At 40.2% G+C, this 22,278-nt stretch overlaps 1 protein-coding gene across 1 annotated transcript; it reads right to left on the bottom strand.

Moving 5' to 3' along the window:
- Positions 1-915: 915 nt before the first annotated feature.
- LOC122970177 (TGF-beta receptor type-2-like) lies at positions 916-21,556 on the bottom strand. Its single transcript, XM_044336242.1, has 7 exons — positions 21,189-21,556; positions 18,292-18,433; positions 17,165-17,355; positions 13,065-13,840; positions 12,054-12,195; positions 3,155-3,279; positions 916-2,057 (listed from the first exon to the last, which is right to left on the bottom strand). The coding sequence occupies exons 1-7, from the start codon at positions 21,259-21,261 to the stop codon at positions 1,878-1,880; spliced, it is 1,629 nt and encodes a 542-aa protein (XP_044192177.1). The 5' UTR covers positions 21,262-21,556; the 3' UTR covers positions 916-1,877.
- Between the last annotated feature and the right edge of the window lie 722 nt (positions 21,557-22,278).

Raw genomic sequence — 22,278 nt, 5'->3', positions numbered from 1 at the left:
ATGTTTTAGTATTTTTGAGTGCATGAATGAGTGAATAACAGTGTATGTGTGTGTGCCAACACGAGCATGCAAATATCTATATAGTATCCATGTGGGTTTAAATGCCAGAATGATGAATATGGGCATACATGCCAACTGATGGGCTACCATGATCACGATGTTCCTGTAATGAGCCTGTCAACCAGCAGGAGTGAAGTTCCCACATGAAAAATTAGAATATATGTTTCCATACTGAAAGTATATTTTCAGGATGTGAAGTGTTTTCATACTTCAAGTGTATCATATTACGCTTGCAATGTTTTTTTTTCCCACTGATGGCAAATGAAAGGAATAAGAAAAATAAACAAGATTAAACTTAAAATTCACTGGTAGTTTAGACCTGGTTTGGGGCATTAGTTGGTGGTGTTTTAGCCTCAGTTTTGTCTAGTATTCACTGATCTTTTAGTCTCAACTTAGTGGAGTTTTCCCTGTAGTTTAACCTTTTGTTAACCCATGAAAAAAATGTATGTACTCATTAAATTTGGCAGTGTTGAAATAACAACATTAGCAACATTTAGAATTACAGGTCATTTGATTCAATGTTGGAAATGTCAAAAATGTTTCTTTATGGAGCTTTAAGTACATTTTTATGTAGAATATTAGCTAATAATTGTAATACTAGTAAATTATAAGAGTTATACAACCTAATGTCATAATGAAACTATACAATAACCGCAGTGCTGAAAATTGCAGAGTAGTCCAGATTGGGAGGAAGTGATGGCTTACATTGTATGATGCAAGTCAGTGATTGACAGACACTGCCGATCATCTCACAGGACACTGTTGTTGAAAACACTTAAGTCAGTTAAGAAAAATCATCTGAAAGTAAAAGTATGAAGCAATGTGTTAGCATTAAAGACACCACTTGGTACAATGAATACTGTAACACTTTTATTTTATGGCTTTACACTTTTATACAAAAATGAGTTTGATATAGATCTGTTCTAAGCACAGGATCAGAATTCCCCTTTCTGTCACAAAATGTCTACAAAAGCAGAAGAAGTGCTTTTGTAGCAGATAGGCAGCAGTCTGGAACTTTCAGTTTAGAGTCCTTAATACACACACAGTATCTTTTTTCCCTTTATTCTCCTGGTCTGATTAAGCAGACGTTCTTTTTTAGATCGGAGTCCTCTGAGTAATACACACGCACACACGCAGTTGCCTTTTTCCTTTGTGGCTGATTTTGCTGTCTTTATTTTACAGTTATGATATCAGCTTTCCCCGCAGATTACTGCCTTGGATGAGTTTTCTATTTCTTTCATGTGGGTAATTTCCATTTTATGCCAGAAAAAATTATACTTGCACCTTGAATCTTGCATCGTACTGTCATCCAGTCACGTTGACATCTATCCAAGGCAACTAGGAAACCATTTTAGTATGATACAAATACACTGTAAGGGGGATATTAGTGTTACTAATAGTCTTAATATTTTAAATAGCTCCCTTTTGCCCCCTTTTTTCTAAATATATGTCGTCCCTTTATTCCATATACCTGAAATGTATTGTCAAAACAAAATAGACACTGAATATATATCATTTGGTGTGCATAGATACTGATAAAGTGCAAATAGTATTTGGTTAACAAGCTTTATAATGTGACATCCCTGTTTGTTTATGACTTGATCCAGTCTCTGAAGCATGTAGAAGAAAACAAAGTCCAACAGGTCCATCTCTGTTAACAGTTCCCTTTCATCTACATGATTTTCCAGTTTGCTCCTCCGTCGCACATTTCTGACGAACCCATAGCAAACAACGGATCCACTGGAATTTCTTTCTCTCCCAGCTGCTTGGTTGTAAGTCCTCAGCCACCCTGGTGGGGGCAGTGTTTCTGTTGAGCTCTACTTCTCATCCACCACAATGATTTCTTCAGGGATCTTCTCCTCTGAGTTGGAGCGCTCGGACAGCTTGTCCAGGTACTCCATGTCGTCGAAGCGCTCAGCGACACACTGGGCCGTCAGACGGGCCTCCGGGTCGTGGTCCCAGCAATCGTCTATGGACGCGCACACCAGCTGGATGCCCTGCAGGGGGAGCAGTGGAGCACAGATATCATCAGTCAATAATACTGACTTGAGGCAAGACTGACAAAGAATATTATCCTTCCCTAAAGCTGAAACTCTATGAATGTTCATATGTTTTTATGTGTTTCCATCTGTGTGTCAATCTGTGTCTGTATAAAAGAAAAAGACGGGATCATGAATAGAGAATAATACACTAGAGTTATAGATGGGAACTCTTCTGCGCAGGTACACATTGTGCTTAATTGATAAATCTGATCTCCTTGCCTACTGTATGTTAGTTTCGTTTGAATGGAAACAATTAAGAGGATTGTGTCTCAACTTGTTTGTGCTAATTTAATTTAAAACATGGTTTAGGAAAGTGCACGAATAAAGCGCATGATATGTAGGGCTGTAATTAACAGTTACTTTTCATTATTGATTGATCTGCGGATTATTTTCTCGTTTAGTCGATTAATTGAAAAATGACTGATGATCAAAATAGTTGCCAATTACCATCGATTAATCGACTAATCATTGCAGCACTAATGACGTGAGGAGGGTTCAGCTTTATTACCTAATCTTCTCACTCTCTACAACTAGTTTTAAGATTTACTTCAGGTTTGTTATTGTATGTATTTAATCAAATTACCACACGCTAAAACTGGGGCCAGGTAGTATTCTAGCATAAAAAACTGTTAACATTACATAGAGAGTGAGAGAAATGGGAGTGTGAGGGGGCCTAGCAGCTCAGTTTTTCTCCAGGGCCCCCTAGAAAATTAATCCAGGCATGTCTGTGCCACACCCTTGGGGTGAGGAGGTAAGTTTGAAATCTTGAAGTCATCAAATAAGTGCATGTACGAGGAAAAAAATGAAACGTGCTAAATTCAACTAACAATTCACCTGTGTTTGCACCTTTGCCTTTCACCAGCATGAAAATAGAGTGAATTATTTTCAAGTTGAGCATCATTAACTTCTCAGGTTATCCAACAAGTATTGAAAGGGCTTTGTGAACCTGAATGGTCATAAAGTCACCTCACCCCGTAGGACATCATAACGTTCTCCGATTGACATTAAAACATGTCTGGCGTGTACATATGCGTGTGTGTGGTGTCTCTTACTGTATGGTTTATCCAGCTGTTGGGGATCTCAGGTCTTCCTCTGTCTCGGACAACGCTGTCCTTCATGCTCTCTACACACGGATGTTCCCTCAGGTTCCCGAAGGGTGGCTCATATTCTTTCACCTCTGTATGCAAACACACAAATAAGAGAAAGGAACAAAAAAAAAAATTAGCCTGTGACCTCATCAAAATGGTGAGCCTTGGATGTTTTACACAAGCAATAAACTTTCATTCACATCTACTGGAAGATGCAATTCTGTTGAACAGAGAGGGTAGATCAGATGGCAGTGCCCCACAGCACACACATCAACAACACCTCTCAAAGGATTCACTGTGCGCTCTAAATTAAAACTGCAGGTTGCAAACTTTAAATAGCACTGAGGCAGCACAAACAACTAAAGAATCCTGTGCTGCTGATAGAGGGGCCGAGAGGGAGATTTGCTGAAGAGAAACACTTATTATTATCACATTTTTACTCTCAGCATCAATGGGCTTAAAGTATCTCACCAACACAGCTCTGGCTTTGTGTCAGCTCTCTTACACAACAAAACCCAGAGTGCTTGTCAAAGGCAATTTACCAGTTTTACTCAGGGCAAGATTTCAAAGTGTTGGCTTGGAAGATATATTCTGGAAACTGTGGGTCAAGAATTTCCAAAGACAGTTTATCTTTACATGAATTAATATATCCTTGGAGTAAAACAACAAATCAAATTCCAATTGGCTTTGAAGCGTGGAGTGCTTGTATAAAGAAAACACAAGTTTCGGAAATCCAGCGAGATAAGAAAAGTCTGATGAAGGACATGACTGTGTGAGGAATGTTGAAGTAAATAATTAGCCTTTAGTGGATTTTCAATAATTAAAAGATGACCAGGAGATGAAACAGCAGTTTGAGAATCACATAAAATTCCACGAATAACACCGTGACAAAGGCGGACAAAAACCGTTGAACAGCAAACAGGAAAAGACAACAGAAAATCTGCTTTCTTTATTTTACACTGCTTTGAAAACGTTAAATTGTTGATCACTATTGACTGTAGCTGAACACAATAATGCTTCTCAGCTGTTGCAATAACTACTGTATGTCAGAATGGATACCATTTAGAAAGACAGATTGGAGAACATTCAGTACATTGCTTTTGTTTTTTCCAACTGTGACTCATTTTAGCAGATTATTCTGATAGTTAAACATACCGTAAGTCCGCGTCATTATTACACAAGAATGATAAATGACGGTAAATACTCAAGAAGTCGGAAATGTATCATGTGTAGCAGGAACTATGATTAACAATGGTGATGTTAATCAAAAACAAATACGATGTAACATCTGATGATTCCTAGCTGCTATTTAGTGTCATAAGCTATAAAATACAGAGGCTGTTACTGGCTGTTTAGGGTTTAGCAGAGTTACTGCTTGGATTTAGTCTATTGCAACCTTCATTGTCGTTTAACTTGTTTTGGTTGTAGCTTCTAGCTGTACCCGACTCAGAGTTTTGTCAGTCAAATCAGATTTGACTGTTCAATACGCAGATTCAACTATTTGTTTTTTTTTCATTTTGGGACTATTGGGCAATAAGAAAATCCATTGGCATGAGTTTCAGCAATGATTTTTTAGTCATGGGAGCATATTTTTGAGGATTTTAAAAATCAATAAAAGACAGCTGCATATGGTGCAAGATCTGAATTGCGGCTTATTTGAATTGCCAACATACTTGACTTGAAGAATCTCAGTTGACCGAGGGGTATCCGACAGATGACTCAACTCATTGACTTTCAGGGGGCAGCTCTAATTGCTCCATTTATTTTTTCTAAGCGTGCAAATCTTACTGATTGTGTAATTAGATGACAACTTATTACATCAGGCTTTAAATACACACAGATTGCAAACATAACCTGAGTGAAAGGTGCAGAGCAGGTTTGTCCGGCATTTTCCTGCACGTAAATCTGTCCCGCGGAGTTTACATAACTGAAACAAAGCAGTGTCGATCAGAGTCAGCGAGCTCTGGAGTTACCCGCCCAGTCACGAGGCAAACATGTCTCGTAAACTGACACATCTTGTATGAAGATTACTGAAAAATAAAAGGAATTAAGGAATCCACAACACCACATTGATTAAACGAAAATATTGAAGTAGACCATCCACTTCAGAACAGATGAGTTTCATTTCACTATTTGAAATCATGTTTCAAAGAAGCTCACAGGAAGTTAAGAAGCTGGCAGACGGGAATCGGAGACTTCTGGGACACAAACTAACGCAATTCTTTTCAAAGGCTGAAATGTCCTATATTTTGCATGCATAGTTTCTCTGGTTTGGTGTAAAAGCTTTAACACAGCCCCACCCAAACATCAGTCATTATTTAAAATAAAAGGAGACAGATGTTTCTTTTTGTTTTGACAGGTTAGAGGGAGAGTATAACTACGTGCTACACTGCAAATCCACTATGTAAACTGTTGGGCAAACATGTTTATGTGTTCATCCTCAAACAATGGGTCCAAAAATATATGAAATCATACTACTGGGCACTTTGCAGTGTAAACAAAACTGTGTATTCCAGCACGGAAAGATTTGCCAATCCTTCTCTAAAAGGAAAAATGTTTTTTTTTTTTTTTTTTTCATGGGCAAACCTTAAATTAAACTCCGAACTAGCAAACGCTATTCAAAACACAACACAGGGCGAGTGAGGAATGCTGTGGTTTGCAGAAGTCACACACTGCATATTGACAAGATTTCTGCAAAGCAATACAGTATAACAAGTTCAGCACAGTAACTATGGGGAACATGCACTATGTCTCCTACGACAGCTGAAATGTAGTGATGTGAAATTTGCAAAGCTTGCACATATTTCATCCTTAAATGTCTATTTTTCATGCCAGTTGTCAGGCATGCCTGTAGAAACTGTCTGAGAGTCTGCAGCCAAGAGAAATTCACTTATATTTAGCAACAACAGCAGAGTAGGGAAACTTCTCAATGAAACTTCTCATCCTTCAGTTTTGTCTTTCATACAACGGCCAGATGCTGTGCTACATATTGATATATCAACCATTAACTTGTTATGTTTAGTTATAAATGTTCAATTACAGAAGCAGGCCAAGACGAAACAAAACAAAAAAGAGAAAGAGACATACAAACCATCTTGAATCTTTACAGCACAGTTGCGAGCACACATTTGATATCTTGTTTGATATACTTGTCCTGTTAACAATCCAAGTTGACATTTTTGTCCAATTATGCTCAACAAAGCATAAATACAGAAAAAAAAGAACAGAAATTCTTTCACCTAAACACATAAATAATGCAGAAAAACAGATCTTCGACATGAACGTGGTAATAAATTAGTAATGTGATCACAGCAACTTTGTCTGTTTCCCAAAGTCTGTCTGAGTCTGCAACAACACAAATCCAACTCACAGCCTTCTCTGCTGGTTTTCATTAGGCTGCGGTGGCTGTGACACTTGTTTTGTGTTCCTCGCAGGTTGTTAAAGTCATTTAGTACAGATCAACACACACACACACACACACACACACACACACACACACACATTGCATGCATGTACAATGCACATTAGCAGAGCTTACTTTTGGACATATGGCATCAACTTAGCCTGGAGGCTTACACTACCATTAAGTATAACATGCCCCAACCTTCACCTAACCCCATTAAAGAAGACCAAAACCATTTTAGCTCACGCTGGATGCAACTTCACTGAAACCAAATTGGACACGAACATTTTGTCCCCAGTCAAGTGGTTTTAAGTCCAAAATTTGTCCTCAAAAGATGCTGGACCTCCAGCTCCACACACACACACACACACACAAACACACACACACAGAGTTGGGGAAAGCATTAGGCACTGTCTGTCTGTAAAAGTGCAATCAATACAAGATGTGGAACAAAACAGTCTGAGAGATTTGAGATTCTGATGCGTCTCGGTGGTCTCGATGTGTTCATTAATGAAGGATGTTTTAGTATTTTTCAGTGCATGAATAAGTGAAAGACAGTGTATGTGTGTGTGCCAACATGAGCATGCAAACGTATATATAGTATCCATGATAGAAAATGTGGGTTTACATGCCAGAACGATGAATATGGGCTTACATGGCTACTGATGGGAACCATGATGAAGTTCCCAAGTGAAAAATTAGAATATATGTTTCCATATTGAAAATATATTGTCAGGATGTGAAGTGTTTTAATACTTCATGTGTATCACAAAATGCTTGCAATTCTTTTTTTCCACTGAGTGAGAAGTTTGCACAGCTATCCTTGTTAGGACATTGCATTGACTTCCATTCATTGTGGACAGCCTAACCCAAACCCGGACCTTAACCATAACCAATTCATGCCTAACCCTAAGCTTAACCTAACATCAATTCACACCTTACCCACAACCTTAACCAGGACCTCAGAAATGACGTTTTGCCACATTAGGGTTGGGCTTTGGTCCCCATGAGGACTACTGGTCTCAACAAGGTTGGTGTTTATACCGGAGAAGGTCCCCAATGAGGTAACAAAAACACACGCGCACACACAGTATATACAGTACACGTCAGGCCCTCCAGTCCTGAAGGGGCTGATGGCCTGACATCTGGAAAGCAGCTGCCCTAACCTCTCCTCCTCTTCAGTCTAGCCCAACCTTTCCCTCTAGGGACTGAAGGCATTTCTCTGTCTACAGCTCCATGTTCAACGCCACTCCGCTATTATCCCCCTACTTAGCCCCACCCGCCTGAGGAACGCCCTCATAGTCTTTCCAAGCCTTAAATCTGGACTGGCTAAATTATACAGGAGAGACATTTTAGGGAACGGAGGCAAAGATAAAAAGGCCTGAGCCCTGAATCCAACTTTTCCTTCTCTCAAAGGTGTGCTTATCATGCCATTTCCCTCTCACTCTAACTCTTCCTCTGCCTTTGTAGTCTGGGAAGATAAAGAAAGCAAAGTGATGGCTCATGGCTGGCTGACTGGCGCTGTCGTTCTTGTTCTTCTCGCCCGGCAGATCTCAGATCAGACCTCGGCCCCAGGAACTCTGACAGAGTGGCTGTGTGGCTGCCTGCCACTGAGACGCAGGGCGCTGATCAGACATCTGTCTTCCACACACATGTACACAGGTGGCATCTGAGACAAGAGGCAAGCAGCAAGGCTTCACCCCAGTCATTATAACGCTGCCCTGGGATGCGTCATTCTGAATCTGTGCGTGTTTGGGTGCACGTACTCACATTTTGTCTCAAAAGAGGTGAGTTCTCAGGGTGTCATGAGTGACTCACAGACCTCCAGTTATAACTTGGCAACTTCAGGAAAAACAAGAGACTAGCAGCATGAAAGCATGGAACTCTTTAAGTGCACTCTGTAAACACATCAGTTTTACTCTCGTGGTGCTCTGATTCCAGAATCAATACCAGATCTCTGCCAGCGTACTATCTATGGGGATTTTTTTTTTTTGAGCTGCCAGTGAAGCAAAATCAAATTACTGCATCTCATTTGCATGGCTTATTCTTTCCACCTTCCTCAGGATCTGTCAAGAGAAGAGGGCTGGCTGTGTTTGTACAGAGTTTTAACCTTTTAGCATGAGTACGTCTCCTTAAGTTTTTGGCTTTAATGAACTACATTTCACCCCTCTGCTCATCTCGGAGAGATGCCAAGTCTAGAAAAGAAAAAGGGGGTAGACATACACAGAAAAACACATGAACTGAACCCAAGCTGTCTCTGTCTATAATCTCTATTCTGGTCCAAGGGTGGGATGAAAACCCCTCTGCTTCCCCTCTCTCCAGTAAATCTACACTAGCCTGTCCTCCCTGTCTGTCTGTGCCGGCATGAGTAAGGCTGGATGGTCGTCTACAGTGTTGCGGTGCAGTGGGAGAGTGATTAACTGCTGTCTCACCTGCCTCAGGGTAGGAAGAAAAAGAGAGACAGAGAAAAAGATAGACAGACAGAGGGGGGGAGGGAAGTGTTAAGAGGTTGAGAGTGTCAAATTTAGAAGCAGAGAATGACAAAGAGTTTCTGTGCAAGGACATTCAGTATTTAAATGTGCCTAAAATAACGTTTGCTTCCTTTTACAGTTTTTGTTAATATCTAAATGGAAAGTAAGGTAATGAAAGTAAGATGTAAGAAATGAATGAAAGGGATGGGATGGGAGGAAGATGTGTGGAATGAATCAAGCTGTTGTGTGTCAAATTCCTCAAGAGGAAACCAAGAGAAGCCACATTAACATCCGTCCAGTGAGCCTGAATTCGTTTAGTCCATCACTACCAACATGTATCCTGCCTGGTCCACTCTCAAGAGACATTACCCGCAAAACATCCTCATATAAAAGAAGACATCCATACTTACAAAGTTAACTTCACACTAAAAAAAAAAAAACAGTCTGTCTTGGGACTGTGCTCTTTGCAAAACAGGAAATAGTCTATTTTCTTTTCAAACGTGTACCCACAGGGCAAACATATTCTTGCTGCTGGGAAGGAAAAGCGAGGGGGATCGTGGGTCACTCGGCCATGTTTTTTTCTTCACAGGACTCTTGGGCAACGTAACTGTGCAATACACTTCAAGGGGCCCCGAGGGGAGACAGGGGGCAAAACAGGAAAAAGCTAAAGGAGACAAGTTCATGTCCAAATCAAGCTTTCCATCAATGCTCTGACACAATGGAGACAGGACCAGTCACAGAAACAAGCTACTCCGCAGAGACACTTAAGGGAAGTGAAAACAAATGGCTGAGTGTCGACATGAAATACTGCCCTGTGGTTTGCTTTCAGATAATCACCCATTTCTATTATTTGCACATATCCTGGCCTTGTTTTTGCAACAGAATGACAAACAGAAGCAATGGTACATTAGTAAAGTGAAAGCTGATCCTTGAGACTTCTATAAGACGGACTGTGTGTGTGTGTGTGTGTGACACTTTTAGATTTTGTTCCCACATTAATGGGATATAAGCGACACACACATCCAGTAAGTGAACTCAAGGTGGAGTTGGTCACTGCACTCCTAATTGGTAAAGTCATCAATGTGCTCGTATTCCTCAGAGGTCAAGCGAGCTGCGGAAGCAATTTTTGTTTTTACTGTATTTCTAGAGGATACTTACACAGGCTCCAAAGGGAATTTCATCAATCAGTGTTTCTATTGATTTCCTTTACATGCAACAACCCAGGCTAATCTCTAATTTACCAAGGAGAACGTAGTTATGTCTATTATTAACTAAAGGTCACAGTGATGTTTACTGTGTGTACAGTGGAGGTTTGATGTTACTGACCAGGTACACTTGAATATCTTGTTTACAGTAGGCATCCACCAAACATAATTAAAACATAAATAAACATAAATAAAACAGCATATGTCCCTGCAGTTTACTTACAAACAGGCTACCCTAAGGCAAACCAACAGGATAGTAACTGACCCATCTCATGTTCTACACACTGAGTACCAGCTACTGTCCTCTGGTAGGAGGTTCACAGTCACTTGTTTTTTAATGAAAAGGGGATTTTCTCTGTTTCTCTGTTTGCCTAGGTACTTTTAGAACCTTGGTATGTTATTTATTATCACCTTTGTATATTTTCTGTATGTGAAATGTGGTTTTAGAACTTTGTTTGTTATTTATAAGCTCATTTGTATTTTTTCTGTTTATGAAATGTCTTTTTATGGCTGCAGCATGAGTGAAGAGCCCAAGACAAATTTCCCACTGTGTGGGACAGTAAAGTTAATCTTGAATCTTGAATAATTAATCATAATAAACACTAAGAAAAACTAACATGGGTGCTGAGAGCTGCAAGGTGCAATATTGATTAAAGGAATAGTTCCACACTTTGGGAAATATGCTTATTCTTGCCAAGAGTTTGGTAAGAAGATCGAAACCACTCCCATAGTTGTCAAGTTGTGGTTTTATGGGGGATTATGTGTTGGAGGCAGCGGCCTAATGAAGGCTCCCCAGGCTCACTGGCAACCTCACGCTGACAACAAGACCAAAACCACAAAATTGGTGTTTTTACTTTTTGTACAAATTAAACACATGAGAGATATAAAATGTTAATTAGTGAGCTTTAGAGGTGTTAGTAGGTGGGCTTTGTTGACTTTGCACACAGCTAGGCTAGCTGTTTCCCCTGTTTCTAGTCTTTATGCTAAGCTAAGCTTGTAGCTGGTTATAGTTTCAAATTTAACAGTTTGACAGTTGTGAGAGTGTTCTTGATCTTCTCATCTAACTCTCAGCAAGAAAGTGAATGAGCATATTTCCTAAAATGTCAAACTATTCCTTTAAAGACTCTATCTTCAGGGGCTTTTTAAGTGTCTACTGTATCTACTATATCTAATAAGAGTGTCTCTGAGAAACACACTGACTCCAGGCCTACTGTTCTCTGACTGTGCCAGTATTTTTAACCTCTCTTGGAAGAGGGGCAAGCTATACACTCGTATTCTTAAATTCAATATAGAGAGCTTAAACTGATTTTGGCCTGCACACTGGCTTGTTGTCTATATCATCCTTGAACTCAGCTGCATTACAGTGAGAGTGTGTCTGTAAAATTTATAAATGAAAATGTTATTTTTTGCAGATTTTATATATTCACTTAATCTTTCAGTAATGTTTTATTCAAATTAATGATTAATTTATTGCCTAATTTATCCATTTACTTTAAGTTGCTCAAGATAAAAAGGCAAAATGTTTTGATTAGGTTTCAGTGGAGGTTTTGATGTCCCATGGTCTGAATGCTCTACGGGATAAGTATGATGAAACTATTTATACATGTAAACATTTTAAACTTTTCCACAAAATATAAGCTGTCAGCAGCTTCCATCCAAAACTACTGCATTAACTAACAAATTCAAAGGCTAACATTACCATGTAGTAATTGAGGCATCAAAACTTTTCTCCAACGTCTCTGATCAAAACTGCATAAAGTCACGTGTGTGTGATCATATCTTACCTCCAATAGCGCTACACCTGGAGATGATCTCCCACAGTACAAGAGCCATGGAGTAAACATCGGCCTGTTTGAAAGACTCGATGTTTTCCAGGTTGATTCTGGACTCCAAGACCTCTGGAGCCATGTACCTGGCTGTCCCCACCTGTGACAAAAGCAGACAGGGATAAAAAAGTTTTCCATGTCATTTAAGTCCTTGGTACCACCGACATGAACTGTAAGGGAATGTATAATATTGTTTTGTGTGGCTTAAACATGGTGCTTCAGGTAAGGAGAGCTGGCAAACCATAACATTTTCAAGCAATGACTGCATTTTCACAATTAAAGGGGAGTTGTTGTGAAAATCTCAGGCTAAGTAGACAATCTTTGCAGTAACAGTTATTTACTTGCCTTGATCAAGTGGGCAGGTGGTAATTTTGTGCTGTAGTGAGATGTCATATTCACATTTATTTAAATCAAAACATGTTTAATGTTTAAAATAATTGGAAAAACAAAAGTAGCTCAGAGCTCGACAACTCGTTGCTTGTCTTCACATAATTACCACCTTGGAAAATGTGTTCAGATGCATTAAGGGCATTACAATGCATTAGGTGTGCTGAGCAGCAAAGGGTGATGCCTTTTCATAATGAGTCATTTTCATAACAGTCTGAAACGGCTCTGGCCTATTACATCAGCATAATGAGTCCATTAAGAATCAAACAAGGCTCTTTGTCTTGTGACTATAATAGAATGACAACCTAAGAACACCTACAGCACTATTTCTATCAGCACTGTCCACCTGTGGCCAAGATATAGAGCACCAAATATTAAGAGATGGTGTCCCTGAGTGATGAAGGAGGATGATTAGAAATGAAAAGTTTGACTGATAGCGAGGCTCTTTTCAGTGTCTGATAAATATCATTAAAGAAATAAATGGCCATGTCTAGTGTAGAGTTTTTTTTTTTAATCTCTGAGAGGATCAAGAGCCAAGTGAATCCAAATAAAAACCTCTAATTTAGGATTAGAGAGCTTTACCTGCCCACTGTTGGCCAGCTCATCCACAGATAGAGAGTTATCCAGGCGAAGTGCGAGGCCAAAGTCACACACGCAACAGGTCAGGTCACTTTTCACTAATATGTTGGAGCTCTTAATGTCCCTGTGTGCGATAGGCACTTTGTAGCGACCGCATGTGGTGTGGTCACTGTGAAGGTGCGCCAGTCCACGGGCTAGCGAACCCCCGAGGAGCCACAGGTCATGCCAGCTGACAATATGGTGAATCAAGTACTCCTGAAGGTTCCCTCTAGGCTGGTACGCTGTGATCAGCCAGTACTGTCTCTGCACCTTCCTTTCCTCTGCTGTCAGGAAGTGAAGCACATTGTCATGTCTCAAGTCTGCGTCTGAGAAAATTTCCTTCTCATTCTTCCAGGAGGCGTACTCCTCATATGAGAAAATCTTGACAGCCACAGTCTCAAAGCCCTGCTCCTCGCTGACCGAGGAGCCCTGCTTCAGCTTGGCTTTGTAAACTTCCGCAAAGCGTCCTTTTCCGACCTGAACGTCCAGCTCGATGGGCAGCAGCTCAGTGTTATGGTTGAGGTTGTTGGCGTGTGTGGAGCTGCTGTCCGAACCTTCGTCATCTATCATTATGGCGTGAGCGTCACTGAAGTCCAGAGGAAGACCTCTCTTGCGTCTGGAGCTGGCTCGGCGCTGGCGGTAGACTCGATAACAGTAGAAGGAAGTGATGACGAGAACAGCCATAACCAGAAGTGGAACCAAGCTCACTAAGATGACAGCCACCACCTGGGAATCTTTGTCTGAGGGACCAAAAGGTAAAAACTTAAGTAAGAGGATGTAGTAGAAAACACAATGAGCAAGACAAGGGGACAAAAAGTGGGAGATGTATCTTTTGTATTTTTCTCTCCGCTCTGTGAGAACATGATCTAAGCTCTTTGGAGACACTGCCTTTTTTCACTTGTGCTTTTTTGGAACCTTCATAAACATGTAACGATTTGTCTCCCCTAATAAAAAGATTTAAAACTCAAATTCTGTCTCTGCAGATTGTATCAACATCTAGCCAAGAGTAAAGTAATATTCTCTGAACAGCAGAGGAACCTGACTCTTCCCTGTGGAATGTCTATAAGCATAAGAAAGCTAAAGTTAGCGCCTGGACCATAAATGCAAACCGCTCCAAACCATGACCCAGTCAACCACATATTGTGTCTCTTTATAGTTTATGTCTGATTCTTATAATTTAGTAGGTGGTGTGTCTGGGAGCTACGGTTTTGGCAAACAGTGAAAGTTTATGCTTGTGCTGTGTTTATGGTCCAGTTTCTGAAGCTGCAGCTGTAAAAGACGTCCTATAAACAGTATATCTCTAGACACAACATACTAAATGAGAAAATCCAGTTTGATGACCTCTAAATTTAAGCATTTATATGTAGTGTTGTTGTTCTGAGTGAGCGCCACACAAGTCTTTCCATTCTAAAATTCACAGCTTCTACTTTACCTTAAGTTTTAAATTGAGTTAAAGACTGTGGTTGCAAAATGTGACATGAAAACAGGTTTCACCCAGAAATGTGTTTACAATTTAAGCGTCCAGATGGATGAACTAAAAAACAAATGAATCTGTATTTAGAGGCTAGCTGTGAGGAGCAGAGGTGGTTGAAATGAGGGAGGACGAATCTAGCTGACTCCTCAGTCAGGCTCACTGGTTCTCTCTTTTTTTTTTTTTTTTTTTTTAAACAGGAAACCACATGTCTGAAATCCTCAACATGGCCTCAGCCAGTTTGTTTTGATTTTCATAGAGTGAGAAACTATTCCTCACAACAAACCTGTCACTGTGCCTCCTGGCCTCTCTCAGACAGTTTGGGTCAGAGCCTCACTTATAGTATGAAATATTGAATGTTCAGGAGAAAATGTTCTATGAGTGGAAGAAATTGTCAATTTGACGACCGTGATGCTGGTTAAACCGCCTCAATTTAAGTTTTTGCCTCAGGTCCTACCTGTTTTTGTACTGAAGTTCTGTTTGTAAACTTAACAAAGGTCTTAAAATTGTATTACATAATGGCTCTTGAGGTGCGGGACTCCTAACAGACATTCAACAACAACTTATTTTAGTTTCATTACATGACAAAAAAACTCTCCAGCTCATCAAATTATCTATGTAAAATGTATATTATGTATAATGTGCGGTCGAGTCAACCTGGCTCTCTAAATATGGCACACTTTTGCACACTTCAATCTGTGATAGCTTCAACTATCTTTCCTGCTAGTTTTAAGTCTCAGTCCCCAACCATGATACTGTCTCTGTAGATCCTTAAGAGGCAACCATGCACCTGAAACAACAGCTGACATAACATTTTTTAATGCAGATACAGATGAATTCATCATTAAACGTTAATTAAATCATTTAGATTTAACTGAACTATTTAAAAGCTTTTTTGTTTATGTGTCTAGCATCACAATCTATGTCTCCTTTTTTACCCTTATTGGTATTTTCAATCGTATTTGTGAATGTATTCATGATAGTATGGTTAAAAACACTGTTAGGCCACAGGGCAGTAGATGTTAAAAAGGGTTTACTGTTACTATGGCAACACGAGCATATTTAAACTGGTGTATATTTCCTCTAACTCTATTAAATACCAAATTTGATATGTTTATTGAATTGTACTAAAACATTAATTCATCATAACCCTTCTCTCAGAGGTGCTGGACACTGGCTAATAGATTAAGGGGTACAGCAGTTTCACTTGAATGCTGAGGCTGAGTGGTTCCTTTTCAACATATTTACTGTACAGGTATTATCGCCTTGTATTTTTTTTATTTCTACTGAAGCTCCTTCATTATAACACTGTCTCATGTTAGTCAGTGTGCACAGACATTCTCTAGAGTGAGCGAATGTATTTCCATGACGTGGTCTGCACTGTGCAGATGCTTTCAATTTGGCTCTCTGTGCAGAGCCAGGTCTCGGAAATGTACCTCGGTGTTATTATTGCCTGGATGCTGTAGTCAAAATACATCTGATTCCAGGGCCAATGTTGTAACTGGAGCCTATAAGCCAGTGTCTGCAAAAGCTGTTTGTAATCATGTATCTGGAGAACATTACAGTGCACACGTGTTAGCATTCATGCATGACGCCTTACATGACAAGCCGATAGGAGCTGGCATAATAATAATATTAGGTCGACCATGACTATGACGTTACCGTGTTATGTTGTGTAGATGTACAAACTGTAAAGTCACACTTCTTACATGCTTAATGTAGTGGTGCTGCATTATTGCTCCACTGTGAATAGGGAAGTACTGATGCAAGATACGTGCAGCAATGAGAGACTTATGTAACTTTGTGTAACTTAAAGCTGCACTAATCGATATTTTTATATCCACAACGGATGAAATAACTATGCATAATGTGACATTGGGGGCTTGTAACCAGTGACCCACAAGAGAATTATCACCAGACTCTGAAGTTCCCCTCACCTCTACAGGGCGTTTTAGCCACTTTACTGTTTTGTGTCACTCTAACCGCTCTCTTTAACCTTGTTTCCATCCACAGAGGGAAACTTATTTAAGCAAATAAGTTCTGATGAACCCACTGTGTGACTTGAACTGCAGACAAAATTACATCTAGTTGGTTAACATGAGGATCGGAGGCTGCAGAATCAAAAAAATGTCTTTTAAATCACTTTTTAGCCTTTTATTAATATCAACTCTCTGTTTTGGTCTTACAATTTAATATATTTTATCAGTTCTGTTTATTTCACTCTTATCTTCTTTTATTGTTGCATTTTTGTGTTCTGTTTCACTCTCTGTACTTTTAGTTGCCTGAATTTATTTAATTATAGTGATGAATCGTTTGATCTAAATTTTACCATGTAAAACACTTTGCAAAACTTTAAAAAGTACTATATAAATAAAGTTTATTATTATAATTAATTATTATGGTTGAGCATTTTAGAGCTAAGCAGACAAATATTTCCTTCATGGGTAGGTGGAGACGAGATCAGAGCTAAATGGAGAGTGTATATCAGACAGATATTTATCGTGTCTCCAGAAAGAAGACAAATGAATGCTAATGTTTCTCTGTATCTGCTGGATGTGTGAATAATTGATCAACTAATGCTGCTTCAACTTACAGGGGTTAAAGAAGATGTGCTCGTTGCACTCATCCTCAGAGCAGGAACAGATAAAGAACTGTGAGCCCATGCCCTTTCTTTCTTTCATCTCACACTTGCTGTTGTTGTAATCCTCCAGGACCAGGCCGTACAGCTTGTGAGCTGGGTTGTGACAGATCGTATCGAAGGTGACATTGTCATCTTTCTTCCTCCTTAGAAAGCGAAAGCACACAGAGAATACCAGTTTACTGGGTTAAGTTCGATTTTTAGTCTTTATACACAACCCTTTTGGAGAGTTTTCAGATATCTGTGTTATCAAGAAACAAGGTGATGATGGCATGCCCGCAGTCGTGCAAATAATGCAATTTTTCAGCCGCACAGTGATAAAGTAGTGACTGTAAATGGCATATTTGTCTCTTTAGGCAGTCCACAGTCTCAGCATTATGTAAATCACTGCAACTCAGAGGTCATGTTTACAAACAGCAAGATTTTTGACATATCATTATAAACAGGAAACAAGGAAAAAAACCTGAAGTTGCACAAATATAAATATTTAAATTTTGCTTCCCTGCTGTGCAGCGTTGGCCGTGTTCTTATGAGAAACATTTTAAAGAGGTGCTGCTGTCCATGTGCCATTAGCTTTCTGCTAACCTCAGCTCATAACATGCCCGCTACGTTGCTAATATAATGAGAAACAGCAGCGCAGCCTTAAGCTTTTAACACCAACAGAAATCTGCTTCCTGCAGCTTCCTGCTGCTTCTCACATTCAGCGTCAGATTCAGTGCTGATGGGTGGTTCGGCACTCATGTGCTGTCATAATCCAGCCAACTGTTTTCACCAGAATGCTGACTGACAAAGTGTTCAAAGGAAAAGGTCATCTCAAGGAAGAAATTTTTTGGCTTCAGGGAGGAAAAGATGCCCAGTCTGCCTAATACAAGAGAATCCATTGTGCCCTTGTTTCCTCACATATTTGTTTGAACATGTAGTATAATAGTATGATAATAGGTGAAAGCTCATTTCACTATAATTATACTTAACTACAACTATATAACTATAACGTAATCATAAATGTATGCCCCCTGTCTTTCATTAAGCTGGGAATGTGGTTTGGAAATACAGGTGTCATGTTTGAACTAGTGGACACTCACCAAATACTGACACACACATCGTCATCATCGGGGCAGATGGACGTGATCTCACACTCCACCATGCAGTTCCCTTTCCCAGGACAGCTGGTTGCTCGTACGTCACAGAACTTGCAGAGCCTTTTTAACTTCATTATAGTAGCCTCTGGAGAAGACAGAGGAAGTAAGAGAGAGGAAAGACAGTTCAGTCTAGTCAGTAAAAACATAAAACAGACTTGAGACCGTTACCTTGTATGCAATTGGATACTTAATGGATTGTTTAAGCAGTCAAAAGTCATTTGACATCAAAACGGTTTCACAGATGCAAAACACTTTCATCGTGATCAATAACAGGAATATACATGATAGTTATTAGCATGAAAAGCAAGACAAAAATTTATTTCATTAAAGAGTGCATGTCTTTTGGAATCTGCCAGTAAGTAGAAGCAGATATTCAACATAACCACAAGAAAATCTGGACTATTTCTTCCTAGAGGGGTGGACAGATTTTCCCCCTGTGAAGTCTGAACAATAACAGCAGCGCGCAGTGGCATCCACCTCCTTTGGTCTTGTTCAGACTTGACTTTGCCGGCAGGCAGACCCATACCAGTGAGACAGACAGGATTGTGTGATGAGTGCCTGTGGGTTTGATAATCATCTAAGGAGACAACTGCCAGACAGACAAGAACAACAAACAAAGGAAACACGGATGCATCTCCTTGCTGAGAAGTCTCTAATTTGTCAAGCCAATGAGTCGGCTCCCCATCTAGAAAGGTGTTGTGCCAACTCTGTTCATGAATATAAAAGAAAAAAAAAAAAAAAAAAAGACGCCATTGTGTATCAGCGTCTATGAATGTTTTCAGAGAGAAAAGAAATGTGTGTGCGTGTGTGTACGCGTTGGTGAATATTTGTATTCTGTAGAAATTCTCCAACTGCAGTTAGCAGCTTGTCCTTCATCACGAGCAAAGGCTATCTCTGATAGAAACGAGATAGACAGCATGCTTCTGTTTGGCAGAGGAAAGAGAGATGGAGCAACAAAGAAGGTGAACAATCCCTCCTCTCCGCTCCTCTCTTCTATGATTTTCCTTTTCCTACAAGGGAGTGTTCCCTTCACTAACATTACCACCACATAAAAGTAAGAGTGGAAAGTGGATCTCGTGGATTTAAGCTGAGCTGGAAATCATCCTAAAAGAAGATATTACAAATTTTCCAGCATCAATCTAGACCCAGTAGTGGAAACATCATCATGTCGCTTACAGACAATCATACTGGAATTTTTTCGTACATAAAGAGTTTGTAAAAGTGTCACAATGTAGGGCCAAATGGTTAAGAAGATGATGTTGATTAGGCCACTCATTGCAAGTCTATTGAGTAAACAGAGAAGGAGAAGAGGGTGAAAAAAGAGCTTCAGCACTTCACTCCTTCCAGATCTTCAGTTATGTTAGTTTACAGTGAGAACCAAATGACAGCGCTGCTACAGTTAAACCACATAACCACAATTCGGCTATAGACTGACTCAAAGTGCACAGGAAGTTGAACCTGTTCCTTGCACGAGAATATGTAACTTGTTACCAAACCAAAAAAGAAAGTGGGTTAATTTGTACGGACCTACTGTAGCTCAAATAGTACCTCCCACGTACAAACAAACGGAGTGTATCTGTAGTCGTATCTGTTGGCCGAAGATGGAAATGACAAGACTTTGTTCAATCACATGACCACAAAGTCTGATGTTCTGAGCTGGGAAGTGTAAGTGAAAGCAAACATCTCGATAAAATCAACTGTAAAGAAATCTGTTCAGTGTCTGTTTCCTGCAAACTCACTTCACACTGACATGAGGAAAATGTGGTGTGTGTCTGTGTGTGTGTGTGTGTGTGTGCTCTTAACCTGGCACAAAAAGCCTACTGTGTCATTTCGCTCAATCTGCGGGGTAGCGTTAGACCTGCGGCTTGCAGAAACAGAAATACTGTACAATCTGCGGCGTGAAAGAGCAGCAAATTGAGAGAGCACCATACAGTGCATCAATGGCATTCTGTTCCTGCAGATTCACAGACACTGCCAGAGTGACATACTTTCACAAGAAGCTCGCAGGATATTGCAGACGGATATTGCATTCTGGCTGCGTCTTAACCAAAGAGCTCCCTGACAAATAAAAACATCAAAATATTACACTTGAACTCCAGACTAAACTACTTGACAGTGTAATTTAAAACTTTGCCCGGCGGGCTGGTGAGGTGTTTTGAAGTAAATCAGCACTGAGGGGATAGTCCATGCCTGAGTGCTAGTGGTGGGAAGGGTGGCTGAGCCGGAGTAATTATATCATTAGAACAACTCCTCTGAAAGAGCTTGTCATTTAAACCCAGGAGGCGGGCTATATGGAAGGGATGAATGGTAGTAATTGTCACCCAGGGCTACGTATAATTGCAGAGAGGGGGAGAGAGGATTAGGAGCAGCCAAAGCCACTTGGTGCCGCTGGGACTGAGTCTGAGACAGAGGAAGGTAAAACGCTGTCTTCCTCAGGGGGGGCTGCTAGACCTGTACAATGTGGACGCACATCAAAGATGAAGATAGCTCATCTGAGGGGGAGCTTAAAAAGGTCGTGACGTACAACAGGTGATAGCCAAAAGGAGATTCATGTCTTCGTGTACACAGATATTAATAGAAGACATATTGTAGTTGTTCTAAGTAAGAAAAAGGCATTTTGAGCTCCTCAGTGTGGCAGTTTGTGTTGTTTTAACTAAATACATGCTGTAATAACGCTCCGTAGGCCTATGTAAACAAACAAACAAAACATTATCTCACAAGTTATTCGTAAAAGAAGCAGTTTGTTTACATTGTAGCGCTCGATAAAGCTTCATAAATGTCAGTGAAATGATCTTCGCGGGGCTCTGGCAACTTTTCTGCTGGTGTAAAGTTCAACTCACCCGCCTGTTCGAGCAGAATACAACCAAAGAGTATCGTTCCACACCAAAAAGCGGAAAACCGAAGTAGCTCCATTTAGAGACGGACTATACACTCCCCTCTTTCTCATTAATTTTCCGAAACCTTGACAACGCGTTAATATCCAGACACCGCGGACTTTCTTCGGTCCGCCTGTTGCTCCTTCTCAGCTCCGTGTAGAGTCAGAGTAAACACACACCCGGCAGGACTTGCCCTATATGACTCACATACTGTGCACTTTTCATGAAACAGGAAATCTTCTGAGGGGTTGGACAGTTTTTTTTTTTTTCCTTCTTCTTCTTCTTCTTCTTCTTTTACTCAGTCATGCTCGTGTGGCTCACGAAGTCTTGAACCATGTCATTAAGAGGCTGAAACCCAGCAGAGCAAGGCTTGAAATGACATGCTCTGAAATAGCTTAACCAGAAACTTCACCTATAAGCTTCAAGCGTATGCAAACACCCGTGATTCACTTCAAAGTATTCACACCTTTCAGATCTTATTTAGAGTTGTCAAACTCTCTCATCTCTCTTTTATTTAATGTTTGGCTCAGCTCAGCTCATTTGATCACAAAATTATAATTTTTACACACTTAGCCGCACGCTGGAGTCATTTAGGTGTCCATTTCAAGTCAGTAAATTACATTACATGTTTTCCTGGAGAGGTTCCAGGCTCACGGTTAATCAAGGATGACATAAGAGGTGGTGAGAGTCACTTCATATCTCATAGTGTTGGTTTTTATTGAAGACACACAGAGGTTAAGTCCACTATAACACCCATAAATTACCCGTCTATTGCCGGAGCTTTGCAGACATGTGTTTTTGCTCTGCATACTCCAGCCGTGATGTCAGGTTTCAATCTTGACCCCATGACCCCGGAGCTTATAACTCTCCACACAGGACACCTACTCCTTCTTACACCACTGAGCTTTAGTAACAGCTCTCGTATTGCTTTTGGTGAGCCCGTTTTAGTGTAGAACTTTTTTTTTTTTTTATGTGTGAGGATACAGATGTGGGAGACAGATTTTTACCTGCCTGTGTGTCCACATGTTTGGGAGAGATTTCTTTTAGCCCATTT

The sequence above is a fragment of the Thunnus albacares genome, chromosome 19 (assembly GCF_914725855.1).
Source record: "Thunnus albacares chromosome 19, fThuAlb1.1, whole genome shotgun sequence".
NCBI classification, from domain to species: Eukaryota; Metazoa; Chordata; class Actinopteri; order Scombriformes; family Scombridae; genus Thunnus; species Thunnus albacares.
Note: the sequence above shows the minus strand (reverse complement) of the source record. Positions and strands in the feature narration are given on the sequence as shown.

What these genes read in the sequence shown, in the direction of transcription:
- LOC122970177 (XM_044336242.1), bottom strand. Translation starts at nt 21,261, where the DNA reads ATGGAGCTACTTCGGTTTTCCGCTTTTTGGTGTGGAACGATACTCTTT. An exon ending in TATTCTGCTCGAACAGGCGG is followed by an intron (nt 18,434 to 21,188) that starts GTGAGTTGAACT and finishes TGTCTTCTCCAG; the next exon opens with AGGCTACTATAATGAAGTTA. An exon ending in CAGGTGTAGCGCTATTGGAG is followed by an intron (nt 3,280 to 12,053) that starts GTAAGATATGAT and finishes GTTTGCATACAG; the next exon opens with AGGTGAAAGAATATGAGCCA.